Raw genomic sequence first — 23,916 nt, 5'->3', positions numbered from 1 at the left:
GTTTTGTGGCCGGATGGCTTCTGTCTGGCAGATGAAGAGGGCTCGGGTCGCGTGAAGAAAACCTCCAAATGTGGCAACTGCAAGTTTGGAGCGGAGTGTGATGAAGACTCTGAGGATATGCTGTGAGTTTACGCATGCACACACACACACACACACACACACACACACACACACTTTCTCTTTGAATGTGCAATGTCCTTGTCCTGTGTCTGCTTTCATTTTTCTTCTTTTGATGGTTTCTAAGCTTCTTTTGTTTGCCATTAAGGACCGCGAAGACACTATAAATAAGCATAGTGTGTGTGTGTGTGTGTGTGTGTGTGTGTGTGAGAGATGTTGAGAGTAAGAGACAAGAAATGCGCTAATGAACTTGATGGGTAGGAGAGCGAGGGAAGGAAGGGAAGAGTGAACAAGAGGAAGCGACTGAAGATGAGTGAGAGTGAGTTAGAGAGTGAGAGAGAGGGAGTGAGGAATGGCACTGACAGAATTACTTTTTGAATGCTAAAAATATTTTGGTTTAATGTCTCTGACAAGCTCTGTTCCAGCAGGCATTATGTGCTGTGTGAGTGGAACAGTCTATAATACTGACGGTCCAACATGTCAGTAGTCTGTCATACCTGCAGTTCAAGAGCTAAACAGTCCAGCTGATACAAACATACTTAGCAGATAAGAGACAGGAAATGAATACATAATAATGATGAATAAGAATGCATTTTATCTAAAGGCAACCTTCATGACACTCAAGGTCACCTTACACCAAATAAAATAAAACAAAGCAGTAAAAACACAAGTGCAATCAACAATAAAACACACAATAAGCAACAGAGCATACATCAGCAGGAGTGCTTTTAAAGTGAGTATGCTCGTTTAAAAATTTGGGTTTTAAGAGCACTTTTGAATTCTGTAATGGAGCCTAGTGTACAGATATGACAGGGAATGGAGTTATGGAGTTTGGGTGCAGCATAGGAGAAAGCCCTGGCACCCATTGTGCTGAGGCTGATGGCTGGAAGTGACAATAGACCTGCTGGTGAAGACCGCAGGAAGCAAGATGGAGTGTAAGTCTGAAGGAGGTCGGTAAGATAAGCAGGGGATAGATTATGAAGAGCTTTTAATGTTAATAATAAAAGTTTGAAATTAATCCGCTGTGACACAGGAAGCCAGTGTAATTGAATCAGTGGGGGAGAACCATTTTCTGTGGTCTTTGAACGTGTAATAATCCGTGCTGCAGAATTCTGGATAAGTTTGTTGGGGATGCCTGCAGGGATCACATTGCAGTAGTCAAAGCGTGATGTGACCAAAGAAATCATTGACTAAGACTTCCATGGAGTGTTGTGTTAAAACATGGCAGTCTGGAGATGTTTCACAGATGGAAAAAGGAATCCGGGAGACATTGTTTCGATGACTGGAAAAGGAAAGGGTACTTATCTAGGACAACACCAAGACTGAGCAAATATTAGTTTTTGAGGTTGTAGATTTAGCACAAATGAGGAGTAGCTCAGTTTTACTACCATTGAATTTCAGATAGTTATTAGTCATCCATACCTGTAAATCATGGAGAAAAGCAGTGAAGGCATTGGAGGGGAGAGTGGAAGTGGGCTTAGTGGACACATAAAGCTGTGTATCATCAGCGTAACAGTGAAAATGGATACCATCGTGCTGGAAGATGTTGCCAAGAGGGAGGAGGTAAATAATAAACAGGAGTGGGCCCAACACTGAACTCTGTGGAACAACATGAGGAACTATCAAACTTTCTGACTCGTCATTCTTAATTGATACAAAATGTGTCTTGTCTGTAAGGTAGGAAGCAAACCACTGATACACAGTGCCCCAAATCCAATGCTAGCCAGAAGATCCATGAGGAGTTGATGGGATATAATATCACAGGCTGCGGTGAGGTCAAGGAGGATGAGGAAAGAGAGTAGCCCGGAGTCAGCTGCATGAAGGTCATTGGTGATCGTAACCAGGGCCGTTTCTGTGCTATGTTTGGGGTGAAAGCCAGATTGGAATTGTTCAAAGAGATGATTGTTATCAAGGTAGAGAGTTGAGATTTCAACTACCCTCTCAAGAATTTTGGAAATGAATGCTAAATCGGAAATATGTCGGTAGTTCTTTTGGTCATTAGAATCTAAATTAGGTTTTTTTCAGAGTTGGCCTGATTATGGCAACGTTCAGTGAAGGGGGAACTGTACCAGTGGACAGAGAGGAGTTGATGGTAGAGGTTCTCATGGAGATGATCGAGGGCAGGCATGTTTTAACTAGGGTTGTGGGAATTGGTTCAAGATGATAAGTGGAGGTGCTAGACTTAGCAATAAGTTAAAAAATGTGATTTTCAGTTGGAAGACTGAAGTCACATAGGACAGTGGATGGGGGACAGTTTCAAGGCGCTTGCTGGTGGTTATGTCAGTCTGCATGATGCTTGCTGATGATACAGAGGCTTGCTGCTCATGAGATGTACTAATTTTGGAGCTGAAAACATCAAAAAGCAGAGCTGTGGAAAAGAGAGTTCCAGTATTCCCTTCAACTGTACTGATGATATTTGCATAATAGGATGTTTTAGCTGTAGAAAGAGCATTTTTGTAATGGAGTATATGATCAGAATACATTTGTTTATGAACAGCAAGTACAGTCGTGGTGCAAAGCCTCTCAAAGCGCTGACCTATAGCCTTGAGCTGATGTAGATCAGGTGTGTACCAGGGAACAGTATGGGCAAGAGGGCTAAAGTATCAAGTGCAGAAGGTAAACTATCATCGTAGTAGTCCATAAGATCAGGGAGTGAGGAGGTGGGAGCAGAAATGGGGTTCGAGTTAATAAAACTGCTCGGATCATCTGGATTAACATATCTAATGTTGCAGTATAAGATACGATGCACCCTTGATTTACAGAGCAGTAGGTTGGTGGTGAGTAACACAGCTTTATGGTCAGACAAGGGTGGTTCAGAAGAGTTAATGTTATATGGTGTGATGCCGGAACAGAAAACTAAGCCAAGGATATGACACTTGGTGTGGGTTGTAACGTTGACATATTATGTTAGATCTTAGCAATCTAACATTGCTTTAAAACCTTTAGTGAACATATTGTCAGTGTTATCAAAACGAACATTAAAATCCTCCATCATGATCATGTTCGGAGACACTGCACTAAGGGTGGTTAAAACTGTCGCGAGTTCAGGGATAAAAATATTCAATGCCTTGGGTGGTCTGTACGGAACAGCAATAATGGTGGGTGTAGGTCCATAGAGCGTAACAGCCAGCGGTTCAAAAGGAAGACTGATCAGGTAGAGAGAGTGGCGTTAGTTTATACTATCGCGATGGATCGTGAGGCTGCCTCCTCTGCCCGAAGGCCGAGGTTTGCCCATGTAAACATATCCTGGTGGAGTAGCTGAATTTAGCTGTAGGAAGTCATTGTGTGACTTCCAGGTTTCTGTGAGACATAAATAGTCCAGTTTGTGCTCTGTGATGAAGTCATTGACCAGAGGGGCTTTGTTGGTGATACATCAGATATTGTAGAGGGCAAACTTATGGCAGGTCATCTGCGTATGAACAGCTGATTTAGCTAACGGAGTTAGCACACTGTGGTCTACATGCTGGTCACGTTGTAATATGTCGTGTGGATGAGAGGCCCGGTGACAAATAATAGTCTGTATGGGAAACACTCCTGGTGAGAGGGTTAGTGACAGATGAGGCCAGTTGGGGGAGCTAGCGGGCAAAACAGTACTGTCGGGAGCCACCGTAGGCAGAAACGGAGGTTCCGGGAGGGAAGTGTGGGATGTAAACGGTCACGTGGAGAAGACTGTACGCCGTGCCGCAGGTTGGCTGCTAGCATTCGACATGTCTGCACAAGTAGGCTTGTTTGTGTGTTCGCATGTATGTGTACATGTGTGTATGTGTGTGTGTGTGTTAGATATTGGGTGTTGAGGTTTAGTCTTGTAAAAGAAATGCATGACAACACAGTGTCGTCTTAACACAAACTTACAGCTCTACAGTTGTGTGTGTGTTAACATGTGTATGCCGGTCTTTTTTTATGTATTTGTTTTAAAAAAAAAATTTTTGTATGCGTGTGTGTGTCCAGATGCATGTGCAACATCGTGTGTAACGGCCACAACGACAACCCGGTGTGCGGTAAAGATGGCGTCACGTACGACACGCCCTGCCACGTCCGAGAGGCGTCCTGTCTGAAGCAGGTCAAGATCGACATCAAGCATGTCGGCAGGTGTCAAGGTAAAGTGTGTTGTGAACTCGTGTTTTTGCTCATACACATTCACTCCACAACGGGACCTCGCCATCAGGAAATCGTGGAAAAGACAGGCGGTCAATAATTTCCTGATCATTTTAGTTTGTCTGGAAACTAGTTACATCTCTGTTATTCCTCCGCCCCCATTAAGACTAATAATAATAACAACATCACACTCCACTGACAACACAGTAAGACTAATAATAACATCACACTCCACTGACAACACAGTAAGACTAATAATAATAACATCACACTCCACTGACAACACAGTAAGACTAATAATAACATCACACTCCACTGACAACACAGTAAGACTAATAATAATAACATCACACTCCACTGACAACACAGTAAGACTAATAATAACATCACACTCCACTGACAACACAGTAAGACTAATAATAATAACATCACACTCCACTGACAACACAGTAAGACTAACATCACACTCCACTGACAACACAGTAAGACTAATAATAATAACATCACACTCCACTGACAACACAGTAAGACTAACATCACACTCCACTGACAACACAGTAAGACTAATAATAATAACATCACACTCCACTGACAACACAGTAAGACTAATAATAATAACATCACACTCCACTGACAACACAGTAAGACTAATAATAACATCACACTCCACTGACAACAAAGTAAGACTAATAATAATAACATCACACTCCACTGACAACACAGTAAGACTAATAATAATAATATCACACTCCACTGACAACACAGTAAGACTAATAATAATAACATCACACTCCACTGACAACACAGTAAGACTAATAATAATAATATCACACTCCACTGACAACACAGTAAGACTAATAATAATAACATCACACTCCACTGACAACACAGTAAGACTAATAATAATAATATCACACTCCACTGACAACACAGTAAGACTAATAATAATAATATCACACTCCACTGACAACACAGTAAGACTAATAATAATAACATCACACTCCACTGACAACACAGTGGAGTGTGATGTCTTGTCAGTCTTACACAGTAAGACTGACAAGACAGCTGACAGGGTCAGTGATCGTGGCTCCATTTCTATAAAGACTCTTCCTTTGTTTTCGATTCTGTTAAGCACAAAGTAATGATCACAGATTAAATACTTAATAAAATGTAGAAATCACTTCATACCCAAAATGTGTTACTTTGATATTTCAATACCTGAAAAGACGAAATAATTGCTGTATATATATATATATATATATATATATATATATATATATATATATATTTATATAAATATAAAAAGACGCAAACACACACACGCATGCACACACGCACACACCTCTGTGCCTCCCTGCTGGTGGTGACCTATATTGGGATCACATCATATCAGCTCTCTGATATGTGATAAAGTACCATCATAAAGAGCCAGCATGAAGTACAGAGAGAGACAGACAGGCAGACAGACAGACAGACAGACAGACAGGGAGATAGGGAGATATTTATTTAAATAAATAAATAAGTGTGTGTGTGCATGAGAGAGAGAGAGAGAGCGATAGGGAGATACATATTTAAATATATATACATGAGAGAGATCGAGAGAGATATATTTAAATAAATAAAAAAAATATATGTGAGAGAGAGAGAGCAAGCGAGAGATACAGAGAGAGGGAGAGAAGGGGTAGATGAGGAGGGATATGGGGGTGATGGAGATTAGTAGCAGGGCTGTTTTAAGCTCATGTATATTATATGATGTCATGACCCCAATCCTGGACCCCCCCCCCCCACACACACACAATGTATATAGGCCCATCGTGGAGACCCTGGACTGATATGGGCCAGTCAGAATTAGAACGGTTGACTGAACCAGCTGGTTCCATTTTAACAATTTAAACCTCTTTTCTACTTCCCTCACTCTAAAAGCCTTCCTCCTCTTCAGTTCTTCATCTTCTTTTCATCCTTCCTTTATTTCCTGGCTGTTATCTTTTCCTCCAGTGCAAACATATTCACAGAGCTAGTTTAGAGTTCCAGAAAGGAAAGGTCATTTAACACCAAGACATGGGAAGCTTACTCCTTTTTTTATATCAGGGATTGGCGCACACACACACACACACACCCATCATCATCATCATCATCATCGGCGGTCACTCGGGGTCGAGTATTACTGTCCTCCCTTCTGGGTCCTTGTGGGTCTTCAGGTGGGAATAGAGGCCGATCCTGGAGCTTTCTATTTAGGGGTAACGTGGGCAAGGGTGTGAAGAAGTGGTTGAGGATGTGGTTTGGGCCTTTCTGGTAACTCGCTCCTTTCTGAGTCCATGTTTGTTTTCAGCAGCAGGAGGTCATGATTGTAGCGCCCAGCACCCTCACAGACCGCCAAGCTCCAGGCCTCTGTGTTTTTTTTCCACTGTTTCCCGGGTGTTAAGGTTGATGCCAAACCTTTTGATAAGGGCCTTGATGTTATCTTAATGATGTTATCTTAATATTGCTTCTTTTGTCCTCGGGGCACGCCGTCCTGTCACAAGCTGGGAGTAAAGGACTTGTTTCAGGAGGTGAGAGTCAGGCATGCAGACGACATGGCTAGTCCATCTTAGCTGATGTTGTGCAATGGTGGCAGTTATAGCAGGTAATGTTGGCCTCCTCGAGGACACTGAAGTTGGTGTGCTTATCCTCCCAGCTGATCTTAAGGGTCTTCCTTAGGCATCACTGTTGGTATGCCTTAAGTGCCTTCAGGTGCCTGCTATATGTGGTCCATGTTTCGGACCCATACATTAGGGCGGCATGGTGGTGCAGTGGTTAGCGTGGTCGCCTCACAGCAAGAAGGTCCTGGGTCCGAGCCCCGGGGTAGTCCAACCTTGGGGGTGGTCCCGAGTCGTCCTCTGTGTGGAGTTTGCATGTTCTCCTCGTGTCTGCGTGGGTTTCCTCCAGGTGCTCCTGTTTCCTCCCACAGTCCAAAGACATGTAGGGCAGGGGAATCGGCCGTACTAGATTGTCCCTATGGTGTAAATGTGTGTGTGTGTGTGTGTGTGTGTGTGTGTGTGTGTGTGTGTGTGTGTGTGTGTGTGTGTGTGTGTGTGTGTGTGTGTGTGTGTGTGTATTGGCCCTGTGATGGCCTAGCAGCCTGTCCAGGGTGTCTCCCCGCCTGACGCCCAATGACTGCTGGGATAGGCTCCAGCATCCCCGCCACCCTGAGAGCAGGGTAAGTGGTTTGGATAAGGTATGGATGGACATTAGGGTGTGCAGCACTACCCCTCTGTACACCAGGATTTTTGTTCTGGTCTGTAGGTTGCGGTTTTCAAAACCCCTTTTTCTCAATCTTGAGAAGGCCCGGCTGGCACAACCAGCCATGACCAGGCCAAGCTGCTTGTATGCTTTGCAAAGGCATCCAGTATGCTCTGTAGTTCCTCTTCTATGAGGGACACTAAGATGTTGTCATCAGCATACTACAGCTCAATGATGGGTGTGGTGGTGGTTTTACTTTAAGCCCTTATCTGTTAATGTTCAGAAGATTCCCATCAGTTCTGTACATGATTATGACTCCCTGAGGCCGATTGGGACCCACGAGATGGAGGATGGTCACAATGGAGACAAGGCACAGGCTTGGGGCAATGACACAGCCTTGTTTAACTCCTGTGTGGACCTTGAAGGACTCTGTCTCATCTCCATAATTGCTGAGTACTCTAGCTGACATATTATCATGTAGTTGATTTAGTACTCTGATGTATTTGTCAGGGCAGCCTATTTTTGACAGAACTAGCCAGAGGGCCTGGTGCTTTATGGAATCAAAGGCTTTGGTCAAGTCTATAAAGGCCATGACCAATGGCTGATTCTGTTCCTGGGCTTTTTCTTGGAGTTGGCGAGCAGTAAAAATCATGTCCATGGTGCCTCTGTTAGGACGAGAACAGCTCTGGGACTCTAGCAGAATTTTCTCTGATATTAGGAGGAGTATGTTGGCCAAGACCCTAGTCAAGTCAAGGCAAGTCAATTTTTTTGTATAGCCCAATATCACAAATGTGCCTCAAGGGACTTTACAGCAACACAACATCCTGTCCTTAGACCCTCGCATCGGATAAGGACCAACTCCCTAAAACCCCTTTAACAGGGAGAAACCTCAGGGAGAGCAACAGAGGAGGATCTCTCTCCCAAGACAGACAACATGCAGTGGATGTTGTGTTTGCACAATTTACACAATACAGCACTGAAAGAGGACAACAGAATTATAACGAAATTATAAAATATATGAAGAGAAGGATGCCTAGGATGCCACCAGAACAGCCCAGGACCCAAGCCACGCAACCAGCATCACCATGTAGACAAAAAAGAAAAAAGAACTAGTCATACGTCTGAGTGAGGGAAGGATACAACACTGAAACAGGATAACAAAATTATATGGGTTTATAAGATATAGAAAAAGAAAATGTGATGAGGGGGATGTCAAGCAGTGTCCAGGTGGTGACCACCAACCCTAGCCAGCGCTTTCCCTGAAGTGGAAAGTAGGGAAATGCCATGCACTCGGTTTCGCCCCCTTTCTTAAAGATAGAGACTGCGTCCCTAAGTTAAAGGGGATGTCCTCTTTTCCCCATATTTTAAGTAGCAGGGCCTGGATATGTCTGTCTGGATATCGCTATGTACTTCTGCTGGTATTCCATCAGCACCAGCAGCCTTGTTGATTTTCATCTTCCTAATGGCATCCTGGACTTCTCTTAGACGAAGTAGTGCTGCCATGTCCTCCTCTTTGGGTTGTTGAGAACATCCCTCCCCATCCTGCAGGACACTTACACCAGAAGGGTGAGGACAAGAGCCAAGAAGATCATGAGCGACACTTCTCACCCTGACGATGGGCTGTTCAGGCTATTGGGGTCTGGTAGACGCCTCTGTAGTCTTAACAGAGAGACTTTCTATCCACAGGCCATAAGAACTCTCAACATATATGACCTTCCACTTTTTTGTTGTTGCTTATTTTGACTTAAGAATGCACTGATCTTTTGTCTTTCATCTAGGCTTATGTCTTTTTTTCACATAATGACAGACGGAGTACTCTCCCTCGTTTCACTGCGTGTTTTGCTTTGTATTTCTGTGCATGTGACAAATAAAGTACTTGAACTTGATGACAGCAACACTTTGGTTATGTACAAGCGCCAGCCGTATTATCATCAGGCATTCATCGATGCCCAGAGGAAGCTCAGCAAGGTGGCAAATAAGGCTGTTTTTGATGGCAAAGCCAACACTGTGGATCCTCAGCTCATCAGCTGCTTTCCCTTTCTAGAACAAAGTGTAGCCACCCTTCTCCTCTTTCAGCTGCCCTTGGTTGGCCAGTCGGGTTTCAGAGAGTGCAGCGCTATCAATCCAGAATTTCCTCAACTCTCAGGCGATGATGGCAGTATGCTGTTCAAGTCGATCGCTGGATTGATTGTCCATGAGGATTTGTATGTTCCAGGCTCCAAAATATATGAGTTTCTGCTTCTGACCACATGGTGGTGATCCCCCTGGATGTGGTGGTCCAGACAGGAGGTATGAGGCAGACTATGTTTAGGGCACCTTTTCTAGCCGCCTCCCCAGCTGGGGTGAGCAGAGCAGATCCTGAATATGGCTGGCCTAAATATGTGGGTGCAGCAGCCAAGAAGCCCCTCTGCCTCAGTCCCAAGGCTTAGCAACTGATCGTACACCTGCCGCCTGTGTGCCAGGTTGAGGCTAGGGGCTGCCAGACTCCCCTCTCCTGCCCCCATCACCTCTTCTCGATCGCCACAGGGCTTTGACCCAGGATGTTTATAGGTTGAGTCCCTTGCAGGAGGACGCCTGTGCATGACAGCTTTTTACATGGAGAGGCTGATGCTCCTGCAGCCACCACATGGTCCTTAGATGGGGGTGGCCAGAGTTCAATGGCATGGAGAACCAAGACGATTGGGGACCACCCTCTGTTGCAGCCTTCATCCACCTTCACTGCTGTTGTGACCTGGAGACATCTCCCACCAGTTCTGCCATTGGTGTCTTTATTGGATCATGCTTCATGTGGAACCTCCCCCTTGACCTATCCGCCTTGGCTCTCGGGATCATTAGTACACATAAGCGTCTCCACCATGCCTCCACCACACACACACACACTCTCAGAGAAAAGTGTTTTACTGGATGTGGTCACCATCCATAACATCTTAACTTGCAATTGCCTTGGAAACACATACACATGTCGCTATCCTCTCTGTCACACACACACAAACACACACACACACACAACTGCATAGGCAGGGACGTAGTGCCTTGCTGAAAGACTCTTCCCTCAGAGATGGAGTTTTTTTCCCCTGTAAATTATTCAAACATAAGCAACCACGGTTCTTTTTTTCCAGTCTGCTTTTTGGCAACAGGGACATAATGGAGTGAGGTCAAAAACATGAGCAGTAATTGGCCGATTCATAAATGGAGAGCTCCAATCAGAGCAGAGCATGGACGTTTGAGAGTGGTCCAGTTTTTCTGGGTCACAGATTCTCTCATCTCTTTGCGTATAGAAAAAAAATTAATGTGTTTTTTTTTCGGTACATATCTTAAAGTTAAGGTTCAAGGTTGTCACAAGCTTAGCAGATTTGGATGTTTTGTTCTGTGGAATGAAATGATGGGTGAACCTTTTGTGATCTTTGAGGCGTCATGTGGTACAGAAAAGCAAGTTACTTCTAAATGGCTCACTGCATTATTGAAACCCCGTTGGCATCGCATGTTAGCCTCGCGTCAGGTTTTCGCTCATATCATTACCGTTTACTCAGCGGCCCTGTCAGACTAACCGCTCGTATTTACACAAACCACATTCAAGTTTAAATCCAGGTGTCGGAGTAGCATCACATCCTCTGACTGTTTTTTTTTGTTGTTGTCCATTTCGTCAACTGGGACGCTTAATAAATACTGCCATTAGCAAAACTCAACACACAGGCACACAATACACATGCATGTTTTGCAGTTTCGTGATTTAAAAGTGTGTGATTGTGTGGTCATCTACACATCTATTTGTGTACTCTTGTTAGTGTGTTATGTTGTGATGCGTTTAACCTACATCACAACCTGTCTGTCTCTCTAAACCCATCGCTCTGCCTGATTACAGGCCAGTGGTACGTTGACTCGCTCGCATCAAATCCACTGTCTGATTAATGTGTACTGCCACTGGAGAGAGGGGGCACTGGCCTGGAAAAGATCACTGAAACAGTCAGCCAACCAGCCAGCCACTCAGTCAGTCAGTTGGTCTTTTGTTTACATTTAGTTAGTTCTGGTTCTCCAAGCACTAGGGCTGCCCCCTAACAGTTGACCAAATGTTAGGCGATGAGAAAAGTCTTAGTCGACCAACATTTCACTGGTTTAGTCGCAGAAAAATAAAACCCTGTATGAAACGGATGGGGGCTTTTAATTTGAAATGACAGACACATGAAGTGGCGACGGTCAGGGAGCCTTATTTTGTTTTCCCACTCATATTTCACAAAGATCCGCCCTATTCTGCATCTGATCGGCTAGCAAGCCCTCGTTGCCTCCGTTGGTTGGGTTGGTTAAGGTTGGGGATAGGATGGGGTTAGCCAATCAGAGGCAGAGTAGGGGCGGGACTATGTCGAGCAGGAAATCCAAAGTTATTTTGCAAGTTTTGTTACAAGTTCATCAATTATGTGACGTTATACTGTGTTGAAATAAATTAACAAAATGTTCAGTCTCCTTGCTGGTTGCTCCGACACATTCAGAATCATTATTCATCACCTCTTGTGCTGGTGAGGATGTGAACAGGCGGCTCGTGTGTGTGCTTGTAGAATCTATATTTTAAAGGCTCATTATTATGATTTTGTATCGCTCTGGAATGTAGCACAGTGTTTACAATCTTACTCATAACATTCTTTCTCAGCCCCAATGCACTTATATTTTTCCTGTATCCGTGTTGATATTCCGCTCCTCATTAGTTGAGCACTCACAACACCATTGACGTGTCTGTGAATGTTCTCCTTCATCCAGGTCATGGTTATCCAGAGGAGTTGAATCAAAACTGGACTTGGTATATATCCGTGAAGACGTTTCACCTCTCATCCAAGAGGCTTCCTCAGTTCGTGCCTTTCTGACTAGACCAAGCTTCGTCTTCACGGATATATACCAAGTCCAGTTGCACTTGATTCAACTCCTTTGGATAACACCATTGATGGTTTCGGGAAAAACACATATATATATATATTTATTTTATTTTTTACTTTAATTAAATGAATATCATAAAAGTGCAACAACTAGTCGACAAATGGCTTAAGCTAACAACTAGTCAACTAGGAAAATCTGGTCGGGGGCAGTCCTAACACACACACACACACACACACACACACACACATACTAAGTGCATACTAATTACATACAAACACACCACAAGCAGGGATGCTCCAAAAATATGTTCGTCTTAACGGCAAAAAATTCCGAGGCGTTTTTTTAAATAGATCTTTTGCGTTGTTTTCTTCTGCTCCATCAACACCTGCGTCAAAATCGACTGGCCGTGAATGAACTACTGCTTACTGCTCCAGGTTATTGAGCGTGCTGGCCGTACTGAGCCATTTCATAGCTCTCCGTGACACAAACAAAGACACCGTTTGTAAAAACTTGCCAATGAAATATTAAGCGGTACATAACCCAAAAAACTCTCTGGAACAAACGTGATTTACCACCTGAAAGCCAAGCAGGCGCCAGCTGCATGCTGATGAGGCAGCAAACAGAGAGCTGGAGGACGGCCGACTCCAGCAGCCGCCAAAGCCTTCCAGAGATGCAAGGACCTGCTTTTAAAGAGTAATGTTCACTAGAAAGGACTGAGGATAGATGCTGTTCACTAGAAAGGGCTGAGGATAGATGATGTTCACTAGAAAGGGCTGAGGATAGATGATGTTCACTAGAAAGGACTGAGGATAGATGCTGTTCACTAGAAAGGACTGAGGATAGATGATGTTCACTAGAAAGGACTGAGGATAGATGATGTTCACTAGAAAGGGCTGAGGATAGATGATGTTCACTAGAAAGGACTGAGGATAGATGCTGTTCACTAGAAAGGGCTGAGGATAGATGATGTTCACTAGAAAGGACTGAGGATAGATGCTGTTCACTAGAAAGGACTGAGGATAGATGATGTTCACTAGAAAGGACTGAGGATAGATGATGTTCACTAGAAAGGGCTGAGGATAGATGATGTTCACTAGAAAGGACTGAGGATAGATGATGTTCACTAGAAAGGGCTGAGGATAGATGATGTTCACTAGAAAGGGCTGAGGATAGATGATGTTCACTAGAAAGGGCTGAGGATAGATGATGTTCACTAGAAAGGACTGAGGATAGATGATGTTCACTAGAAAGGGCTGAGGATACATGATCACTAGAAAGGACTGAGGATCGATGATGTTCACTAGAAAGGACTGAGGATAGATGATGTTCACTAGAAAGGACTGAGGATAGATGCTGTTCACTAGAAAGGACTGAGGATAGATGCTGTTCACTAGAAAGGGCTGAGGATAGATGGTGTTCACTAGAAAGGACTGAGGATAGATGATGTTCACTAGGTAGGACTGAGGATAGATGATGTTCACTAGAAAGGGCTAAGGATAGATGATGTTCACTAGAAAGGACTGAGGATAGATGATGTTCACTAGAAAGGACTGAGGATAGATGCTGTTCACTAGAAAGGGCTGAGGATAGATGGTGTTCACTAGAAAGGACTGAGGATAGATGGTGTTCACTAGAAAGGACTGAGGATAGATGATGTTCACTAGAAAGGGCTGAGGATAGATGATGTTCACTAGAAAGGGCTGAGGATAGATGATGTTCACTAGAAAGGACTGAGGATAGATGATGTTCACTAGAAAGGACTGAGGATAGATGATGTTCACTAGAAAGGACTGAGGATAGATGATGTTCACTAGAAAGGGCTGAGGATAGATGCTGTTCACTAGAAAGGGCTGAGGATAGATGATGTTCACTAGAAAGGACTGAGGATAGATGCTGTTCACTAGAAAGGACTGAGGATAGATGGTGTTCACTAGAAAGGACTGAGGATAGATGATGTTCACTAGGTAGGACTGAGGATAGATGATGTTCACTAGAAAGGGCTGAGGATAGATGGTGTTCACTAGAAAGGACTGAGGATAGATGATGTTCACTAGAAAGGACTGAGGATAGATGCTGTTCACTAGAAAGGGCTGAGGATAGATGGTGTTCACTAGAAAGGACTGAGGATAGATGGTGTTCACTAGAAAGGACTGAGGATAGATGATGTTCACTAGAAAGGGCTGAGGATAGATGATGTTCACTAGAAAGGGCTGAGGATAGATGATGTTCACTAGAAAGGACTGAGGATAGATGATGTTCACTAGAAAGGACTGAGGATAGATGATGTTCACTAGAAAGGGCTGAGGATAGATGATGTTCACTAGAAAGGGCTGAGGATACATGATGTTCACTAGAAAGGGCTGAGGATAGATGATGTTCACTAGAAAGGACTGAGGATAGATGATGTTCACTAGAAAGGGCTGAGGATAGATGATGTTCACTAGAAAGGGCTGAGGATAGATGATGTTCACTAGAAAGGACTGAGGATAGATGATGTTCACTAGAAAGGAGTGAGGATAGATGATGTTCACTAGAAAGGGCTAAGGATAGATGATGTTCACTAGAAAGGGCTGAGGATAGATGGTGTTCACTAGAAAGGGCTAAGGATAGATGATGTTCACTAGAAAGGACTGAGGATACATGATGTTCACTAGAAAGGACTGAGGATAGATGGTGTTCACTAGAAAGGGCTGAGGATAGATGGTGTTCACTAGAAAGGACTGAGGATAGATGGTGTTCACTAGAAAGGGCTGAGGATAGATGATGTTCACTAGAAAGGAGTGAGGATAGATGATGTTCACTAGAAAGGACTGAGGATAGATGCTGTTCACTAGAAAGGGCTGAGGATCGATGATGTTCACTAGAAAGGACTGAGGATAGATGATGTTCACTAGAAAGGACTGAGGATAGATGATGTTCACTAGAAAGGGCTGAGGATAGATGATGTTCACTAGAAAGGGCTGAGGATAGATGCTGTTCACTAGAAAGGACTGAGGATAGATGATGTTCACTAGAAAGGGCTAAGGATAGATGATGTTCACTAGAAAGGACTGAGGATAGATGATGTTCACTAGAAAGGACTGAGGATAGATGATGTTCACTAGAAAGGACTGAGGATAGATGATGTTCACTAGAAAGGGCTGAGGATAGATGATGTTCACTAGAAAGGACTGAGGATAGATGATGTTCACTAGAAAGGGCTGAGGATAGATGATGTTCACTAGAAAGGGCTGAGGATAGATGATGTTCACTAGAAAGGACTGAGGATAGATGATGTTCACTAGAAAGGACTGAGGATAGATGATGTTCACTAGAAAGGACTGAGGATAGATGATGTTCACTAGAAAGGACTGAGGATAGATGATGTTCACTAGAAAGGGCTGAGGATAGATGCTGTTCACTAGAAAGGGCTGAGGATAGATGCTGTTCACTAGAAAGGGCTGAGGATAGATGGTGTTCACTAGAAAGGACTGAGGATAGATGATTTTTCTACCTTTCCTGCTTTGTAAACAGATTTCCAGTGAAAAGCATAAAAAATAACCTGTTTTTGTCATCGCAGCTCATGTATTAGGAAAGTATACTTATTCTCTATTGTATTTATCTAACGTTCCTCTCAATAAACGCTGTGTCCAGATGAACGGATTCACCTTTCTGTGATTTCCTTACCTGGACTGTTGCGCATGCATAAAGCTATAAATAATACACAGTTTTACTACACAGTATTAAAATATATATAGTATGGAGAAAATGTAGTATACTAAAAATGGCGGGATGTATACTGTGTTCACCGAAACTGATTATGAATCGACTGGACACTATTCTAGAAGAAAACGACATCTTTGTGTGGTTACCATTGAGACAGGCTGTGTGAGTCGTGTCCACCACCTGTTTTGATGCCCCTCTAACGATTACTCATGTTTTTTAGTGTCTTGTATATTTGGACCAACTTACCTACTCTAAAGGTCACAGGCTGCTTTATGACTCTTGACCTTTGACCCAGGAGGAGAGGACTGTGTTTGGGGTCGACACATGGAACTTTTCTTCTCTCACATCTTCTTTCTGTTTTCCAGACAAAGCAAGAAAAGATGACAGTGTCAAGATCAAATCAGACGTCTTTGGTAAGATTCTTTTGTTATTGATTTTAAACATCAGAAGACAAAAACACATGAAAACATCAACACACCAAATACATAGATCATGGAATAGATAAACAAGCAACAAAACATTACTGAAGTATAATACAATAATGAAAGACACATAACAGAAGGCATACAGCAGCAAACCAAAGTAAATAAAAGATAAATAAAATAAAATAAATAAAGCGAGTCTTCATGGTCAGCCGTTCATCACACGGAAACATTTGCCCTTCCCTCAGCCTCTTGTAGTGCTTCAGACATGTCTTCCTTCTCCATAAAGTGAATGAAAGAGAATTGAAGGCCTGCAAGTGATTTTCTCCATTGAGATGCAGGAAGACGTCTCCCGAGTCACAGGCCAAAGCCTGGTCTTCTACTGTGTCTCCATGATGAAGCTCATGTTAAAGCCTGGTCTTCTACTGTGTCTCCATGATGAAGCTCATGTTAAAGCCTGGTCTTCTACTGTGTCTCCACGATGAAGCTAAATGTTAAAGCCTGGTCTTCTACTGTGTCTCCATGATGAAGCTAATGTTAAAGCCTGGTCTTCTACTGTGTCTCCATGATGAAGCTCATGTTAAAGCCTGGTCTTCTACTGTGTCTCCATGATGAAGCTCATGTTAAAGCCTGGTCTTTACTGTGTCTCCATGATGAAGCTATGAGAAGCTCAGCATGGAGGAAGCATGTGATAGTTACAGCTCTTTTTTGGATAATGGGATTAGTTGGATGAATTGCTAGTATAACAACTTAGAGGTAAATTTATGCCCCTCATCCTACCTACTGCATGTGATACCTCACACCAAAACTCTCCACACTACCAAAGGCAGTGAAACAGCGTCCCTTTCTCTTGTCCACACTTAATAATACATGTCTGACAGGTTATTGTTGAATTTATGTAGGACGGTGGTGCAGTGGTTAGCGCGGTCACCTCACAGCAAGAAGGTCCTGGGTTTGAGCCCCGGGGTTGTCCAACCTTGGGGGTCATCCCAGGTCATCCTCTGTGTGGAGTTTGCATGTTCTTCCTGTGTCTGTGGTGGGTTTTCTCCGGGTGCTGTGGTTTCCCCCGCCATCAGAAAGACATGCGTGTTAGGGTTAATACTCCTGTCTGTGGCCCTGACCGAGGCATGGCAAGACGAACTGGAGTTGGTCCCCGGGCGCTGCACGGTGGCTGCCCACTGCTCCCAGCTACACAGCTAGGATGGGTTACATATAGCAAGGAATTTCCCCACGGGGATCAATAAAGGATCTCAAAATAAAACAAAAAAATCATACCGATACACATGGTACAACAGTACCTCTAACATACTGTACACTGTATACAGTATATACTAAATACTGCATATGTATATGTTGAGATGTTATTCTGTGGCATAACTGTTCTAAGATCAACTAGTTTTTAATTTCCTTCTGCATGAGCACATAGTGGAGTCAGTCATCTGAGCACAATATGAAATTACAACTTAACAAAACAAAAACAGAAACAGGGAACAAGCCGAAAGAAGAAGAAGAAGAAATGACAAATCAATTGTTTTTTTCAGCTCTCAATCAATCTAAGCCCGTCTTTAACGTATCGATCTGCTTCACCTGTGTCCATTCCAGGTGAGGGTCAGGAGTTCGGGGACACCGCTCTGCCCTGTCATGAGGACTACGCTCAGTTCTGTGAGCACGGCCAGTGTGAGATGAGACGCGGCCTGCCCACCTGCAGGTAACACACGCCACGCTCACACAGGACCTCATCTGTGCTGTTACATGTCCCCCCCCCCTTTTTTTTTCTCCCCGATTGTATCCGGCCAATTACCCCACTCTTCCGAGCCGTCCTGATTGCTGCTCCACCCCCTCTGCCGATCTGGGGAGGGCTGCAGACTACCACATGCCTCCTCCCATACATGTGGAGTCACCAGCCGCTTCTTTTCACCTGACAGTGAGGAGTTTCACCAGGCGGTCGTAGCGCATGGGAGGATCATGCTATTCCCCCCAGAACAGGCGCCCCGACTGACCAGAGGAGGCGCTAGTGCAGCGACCAGGACACATACCCACATCCGGCTTCCCACCCGCAAACACGGCCAGTTGTGTCTGTAGGGATGCCCGAACAAGCTGGAGGTAACATGGGGATTCGAACCGGCGATCCCTGTGTTGGTCGGGAACAGAACAGACCGCCACGCCACCCGGACGCCCTGTTTTTACATGTTTTAGCACATGTATGACACATCACATACAAACCAGACTGCATCATCCTGACACCTTCAGCTGTTAATCTTCAGTAACATAACTTCCCCGAGCATGGAAATGCATCTGGAGCAGATCTGACGGCCATCAGGCTGCACAAAACTCCAGGTGTATACAGACCCCCAGCTGCAGTGAGGAAGGATTTTAATGTAATTATTCAGACCACCTCTGGAGGCGATTTAAATTGGATAGCTTTCAGACTGACTCAAGATGTGTTTTCATGCTGTAGCGAGACAAGAAATAATCATGGATTACCTGTGTGCAGCAAGTTCAGGTCTTGCAAGGTGGTTTTCATGCCGTACCGAGATGAACTGAAACCAACGGCTGCCTGGAGGCAGAAAAAATGCATTAAAAAAAATCTAAAATGGTACAGCATGCTTTGGAAAACGGCCGGCAGCACCGCTGGGATGTTCTTTAAGATCATGAATGAATCTCTGTCCGTCAGTGTGTATCTGTGTGTTTCTGTGTGTTTCTGTGTGTGTGAGAGAGAAGAATTTGATTGACATAGACTCTTCTTTGTGGAATCCAGCACGTAATGACATTTGGCCTCATGCAACAACCATGTGTGTGTTTTGTGTGTGTGAGTATTTTCTGTGTACCATGTGTACTTTGTGTGTGTGAGAATAATACTGTCTACAATGAAAATATCTATGCATGCTCACTAATCCAGGTAAGGAAATCACAGGAAGTTGAGAATCAGTTCAGAGCCATTAGTTGTGGACGACACCTGGGTTAAAATGAAATCTCAGGACGTAGCACATTTCACCGACCACGGTAACTCTGTGGACACCACATCAAGTTCACCAGGGAGGATGTGGAACATGACGGGGTAGTCTTCTTACACTGTCAAATTGTAATTGGTGATGGGGGACATTTGATTGTTGGTGTTTACCATAAACCAACACATACTGATCAGTACTTAAGGTTTGACTCTCATCATCCACTGGAGCACAAACTAGGAGTCATCAGGACGCTGTACCACCAAGCTGACAACGACCCCACCCACACAGCAGCCGGGGACAGGGAGAAATCCCACATTAAACAGGCCCTGGTTAAGTGTGGTTATCCTAACTGGGCGTTTGTCAAAGCCAGGAAGACGCCCAAACAGTGCACCAGCCCATCGAAGAGAGGAGAAGGACAACAGCTGCCTTTCAAGGATGAGGATGTGCACATCCTTGATAGGGAGGAACGCTGGTTTGAACGGGGAGTCAAGACGCCATCAATGTGAAGAGGGAATGACCATCCCTGAACCGTGGGGTGGGGGGGGCATCTTACAATGCTGTGGTGGCAACTATTCCCCAATCCTCTGTGAATAGTACACATGGCCATTGTAACACTAGTTAATGGTCACGCCTATTTGCATATGAAACTGGTTGCTGGTTTGGGTCGTTATGCCACTGTATTGTTTATAAGGGTGGGGGTATCTGCAGCCACTATTGTTTATAAGGGTGGGGGTACCTGCAGCCACTGTATTGTTTATAAGGGTGGGGTACCTGCAGCCACTGTATTGTTTATAAGGGCGGGGTACCTGCAGTCACTCTATAGTTTATAAGGGTGGGGTACCTGTAGTCACTGTATTGTTTATAAGGGTGTGGTACCTGCAGCCACTGTATTGTTTATAAGGGTGTGGTACCTGCAGCCACTGTATTGTTTATAAGGGTGTGGTACCTGCAGCCACTGTATTGTTTATAAGGGTGGGGGTACCTGCAGCCACTGTATTGTTTATAAGGGTGGGGTACCTGCAGCCACTGTATTGTTTATAAGGGCGGGGTACCTGCAGTCACTGTATTGTTTATAAGGGTGGGGTACCTGCAGTCACTCTATAGTTTATAAGGGTGGGGTACCTGTAGTCACTGTATTGTTTATAAGGGTGTGGTACCTGCAGCCACTGTATTGTTTATAAGGGTGTGGTACCTGCAGCCACTGTATTGTTTATAAGGGTGGGGGTACCTGCAGCCACTGTATTGTTTATAAGGGTGGGGTACCTGCAGCCACTGTATTGTTTATAAGGGCGGGGTACCTGCAGTCACTGTATTGTTTATAAGGGTGGGGTACCTGCAGCCACTGTATTGTTTATAAGGGTGGGGGTACCTGCAGTCAGTTGAGACTGAAGAGGTCACTTAGATGATGATGAGGCGTTGCTCCCACTAAATGTTGTGTCCAGATGAACTGATTCAACTTTCTGTGACACAATAAAAATGTGTATGTGAGTGTATGAGAGTATTTTCCTACCGTGCACTGTGTGATAGTGAGAAGTACAGCATTCTGACCTTGTATACTGTGTGTGTGTGTGTGTGTGTGTGTGTGTAGGTGTGATGGAGGTTATGGCGGTCCTCAGTGCGATCAGCTCCTGGACTTCAACATACTCTACGTGGTTCCTAGCGGCCAGAAGCTTCATTACGTCCTCATCGCCGCCATCATAGGAGCTGTCCAGATAGCGGTCATAGTAGCTGTCGTCATGTGCTTCACCCGGTAAATACCTTTTACTGTTACTGCCACTACCACTACCGCTAGTACTATAACAGAAACTACATCACAACTGAAAAAAACACCATACAGAATATATAGAATATATAGATTGTTTTGGCCACAACATAAAGGTCACGTAACAATGATTAATCCTTCTAAAATACTCTGAAATACTTGAGCCATAACCCAGATGAATATGGAGCCACACTAAACATCACAATACTACTACTACTACTACTACTACTACTACTACTACTACTACTACTACTTTTGGCTGCTCCCGTTAGGGGGCGCCACAGCGGATCATCCGTTTCCATCTCTTCCTGTCCTCTGCATCTTCCTCTGTCACACCAGCCACCTGCATGTCCTCCCTCACCACCTCCATAAACCTCCTCTTTGGCCTTCCTCTTCTCCTCTTCCCTGGCAGCTCCATATTCAGCATCCTTCTCCCAATATACCCAGCATCTCTCCTCCACACATGTCCAAACCATCTCAATCTTGTCTCTCTTGCTTTGTCTCCAAACCGTCCAACCTGGGCTGTCCCTCTAATATACTCGTTCCTAATCCTGTCCTTCTTCATCACTCCCAGTGAAAATCTTAGCATCTTCAACTCTGCCACCTCCAGCTCCACCTCCTGTCTTTTCATCAGTGCCACTGTCTCCAAACCATATAACATAGCTGGTCTCACCACCATCTTGTAAAGCTTCCCTTTAACTCTTGCTGGTACCCTTCTGTCACACATCACTCCTGACACTCTTCTCCACCTACTCCACCCTGCCTGCACTCTCTTCTTCACCTCTCTCCTGCACTCCCCATCCCAATGGGCCAGTACATACAACACATATTCAGCCCCGTCGTATCCCAGCATTAAATGTATGGTCTGGTTCAACACTTTTGTGTTTCCAAGAGGAAGTCTGGTTCACCTGAAGACATAAAACCTGAAACACTTCCAGACTAATCTGAACACCTAACATACAAGACACCTTAAGATGAGAAAATGAAATACATGTCCAAATGATTTGTCTAAAAGTGATGGAGTGGTGGGAGAACATCACGCTACCATCATTTTCTGATTTGATGAGCCTGTTATCAGTTCATCTCATCTCTCTCTCGCTTCATTCATCTTCTCCTCAACTCCATTCGTTCTATCCGGCGTGGGGTTAAACATCTGAGTCCCGCTCCTCCCGTCTGTCACTTGGGGCTTGGTCATTGGCTGGTTTGAGTGAGGGAACGTATGTCAAGTGTGATTTAAGGTTTGTCGTGATCGTACAAAATCCAACATTCGACAAACCCCGAGCGCCATGTATGATGAAGGGAGTGTCTTCGTCCGGCGTTCCGTTGTTCCAATGACCACACGGAAAACGGAATAACAGCACCGCCCAATTAGCTGCATCCAGTTTAATCTGGAAACTGTTTAATATGAACACTGGATGATGAAATAATAATAATAATTTGTTGCGACATGTATTTTGATTTGTGTCTTGTTAGAGGCTTTTGTTAATGACCTCTTAAATTAAAACCCGTGTGAAGAAGTTGGAGCGGTTTGGAGAGACCTACGTGCACTGTCGACTTCTCAGCTGCATTTGATCCAATCTGAGAAGTTAAACAAGCGCTACTATTTCTACATTACTTCTATAAATACTTGTACTTCCTCCAACATTACTACTACTAAATGTGTCATTCCTGGTTTCTCCTGTAGGAGGTGCAACAAGACCAAGCGTGGGCGGAGGCAGAAGCAACACCTTGGTCACTTCCCATCTGGAACATCTTCCCGGATGATGTAGCTGCTGTTGTTTTTAAATTATTTGTGTTGTTTTCGTACCACGCAGACAGACTGCCTTTTTTGATATCTCATCTTTTCGTGCCCGTTTTTCTGAAGCGGACCTTTGGTTTCTTTTCTCAAGTTCATACGGGGCCTTATTTTTCCATTTCCCTTTTGACTTGCGTTCCTTTTCTTTCTTGACGTTTGCAACAGCTTTCCCCCCACTAAAACAGTTTCCAGCAGACAGAAAAACAGAACTTGGGTTCTACACCGCCACATTTTGACTCCGTCCTTCAAGATGTGGCGGCTTCGACCCTTTCCCACCTGAGAGTTTTCCTGCTTTTTCAGGATTGCAGTTTGATTAGATGATTCCTCACTTCCTGCAAATATCTCAACACTTCCTGTTGCTTTTTGTCTCGTCCCAGTCGCATCATTATGGCTGCTGCACCCTCCCTGTTCAGACACTCCCAGCAGGGACACTGTGGACCCACATCACTTCAGAAAATGCCGCTGGCCGCCATCGGTTGGTATCAGGAAAGTGATCTGTGATTGTACCTTTACCACCCTCGTGGAACCTCCCTCTCCCCGAATGAACAAACCCGGGGAACAGAAAAGAAAGAAAGAAAAAAAAGCCAGTTTTTTTTAACCCTGTGTGACCCAGACTGAGTCCGTCTCCGTGTTTTTGCAGGGACAGTTCCGGTTTTTAAGAGGGGAAACACTACTGAAACATTGTTTCTACAGCCAGCACTTCAATCCAAGCAATACGATTGGTCAAAGATACTGTAAACTACTGAAGACTCCCTGGCCAATCGACCCCTTTGGTCGAGCGGTCAGCGATGTCGCCTCGTGGTACAGTACAACCCTGGTTCGAATCCAGCAGCGGGTGGAAATATGCTTGGCTGCAATACATTCCAGCAGTGCTGAACATTCCCATTAGGAATTGCTTTTGTCACCAAGGAGGAAATGAGCAAGCTCCCCTGTTAGCCTCTGTTTTTATATTCATGTGTGTCCGCTGAGTCAAGGAAACGTTCTACA

General features: G+C 44.3%; 1 protein-coding gene across 1 annotated transcript in view; it reads left to right on the top strand.

The window, feature by feature from the left end:
* The window catches only part of LOC130129669 (tomoregulin-1-like), a 42,960-nt gene extending 20,057 nt beyond the window's left edge, over positions 1 to 22,903 (top strand). The window contains exons 7-12 of the mRNA XM_056299259.1: positions 32 to 122; positions 4,066 to 4,214; positions 16,365 to 16,412; positions 18,024 to 18,129; positions 20,961 to 21,122; positions 22,819 to 22,903. Coding sequence (XP_056155234.1) covers positions 32 to 122; positions 4,066 to 4,214; positions 16,365 to 16,412; positions 18,024 to 18,129; positions 20,961 to 21,122; positions 22,819 to 22,903 — 641 coding nt within the window. The remainder of the gene's footprint in view (positions 1 to 31; positions 123 to 4,065; positions 4,215 to 16,364; positions 16,413 to 18,023; positions 18,130 to 20,960; positions 21,123 to 22,818) is intronic.
* Positions 22,904 to 23,916: the final 1,013 nt, after the last annotated feature.

This window comes from Lampris incognitus, chromosome 19 (genome assembly GCF_029633865.1).
Source record: "Lampris incognitus isolate fLamInc1 chromosome 19, fLamInc1.hap2, whole genome shotgun sequence".
Taxonomy (NCBI): Eukaryota; Metazoa; Chordata; class Actinopteri; order Lampriformes; family Lampridae; genus Lampris; species Lampris incognitus.
This window is presented reverse-complemented; position numbering and strand designations above follow the sequence as displayed.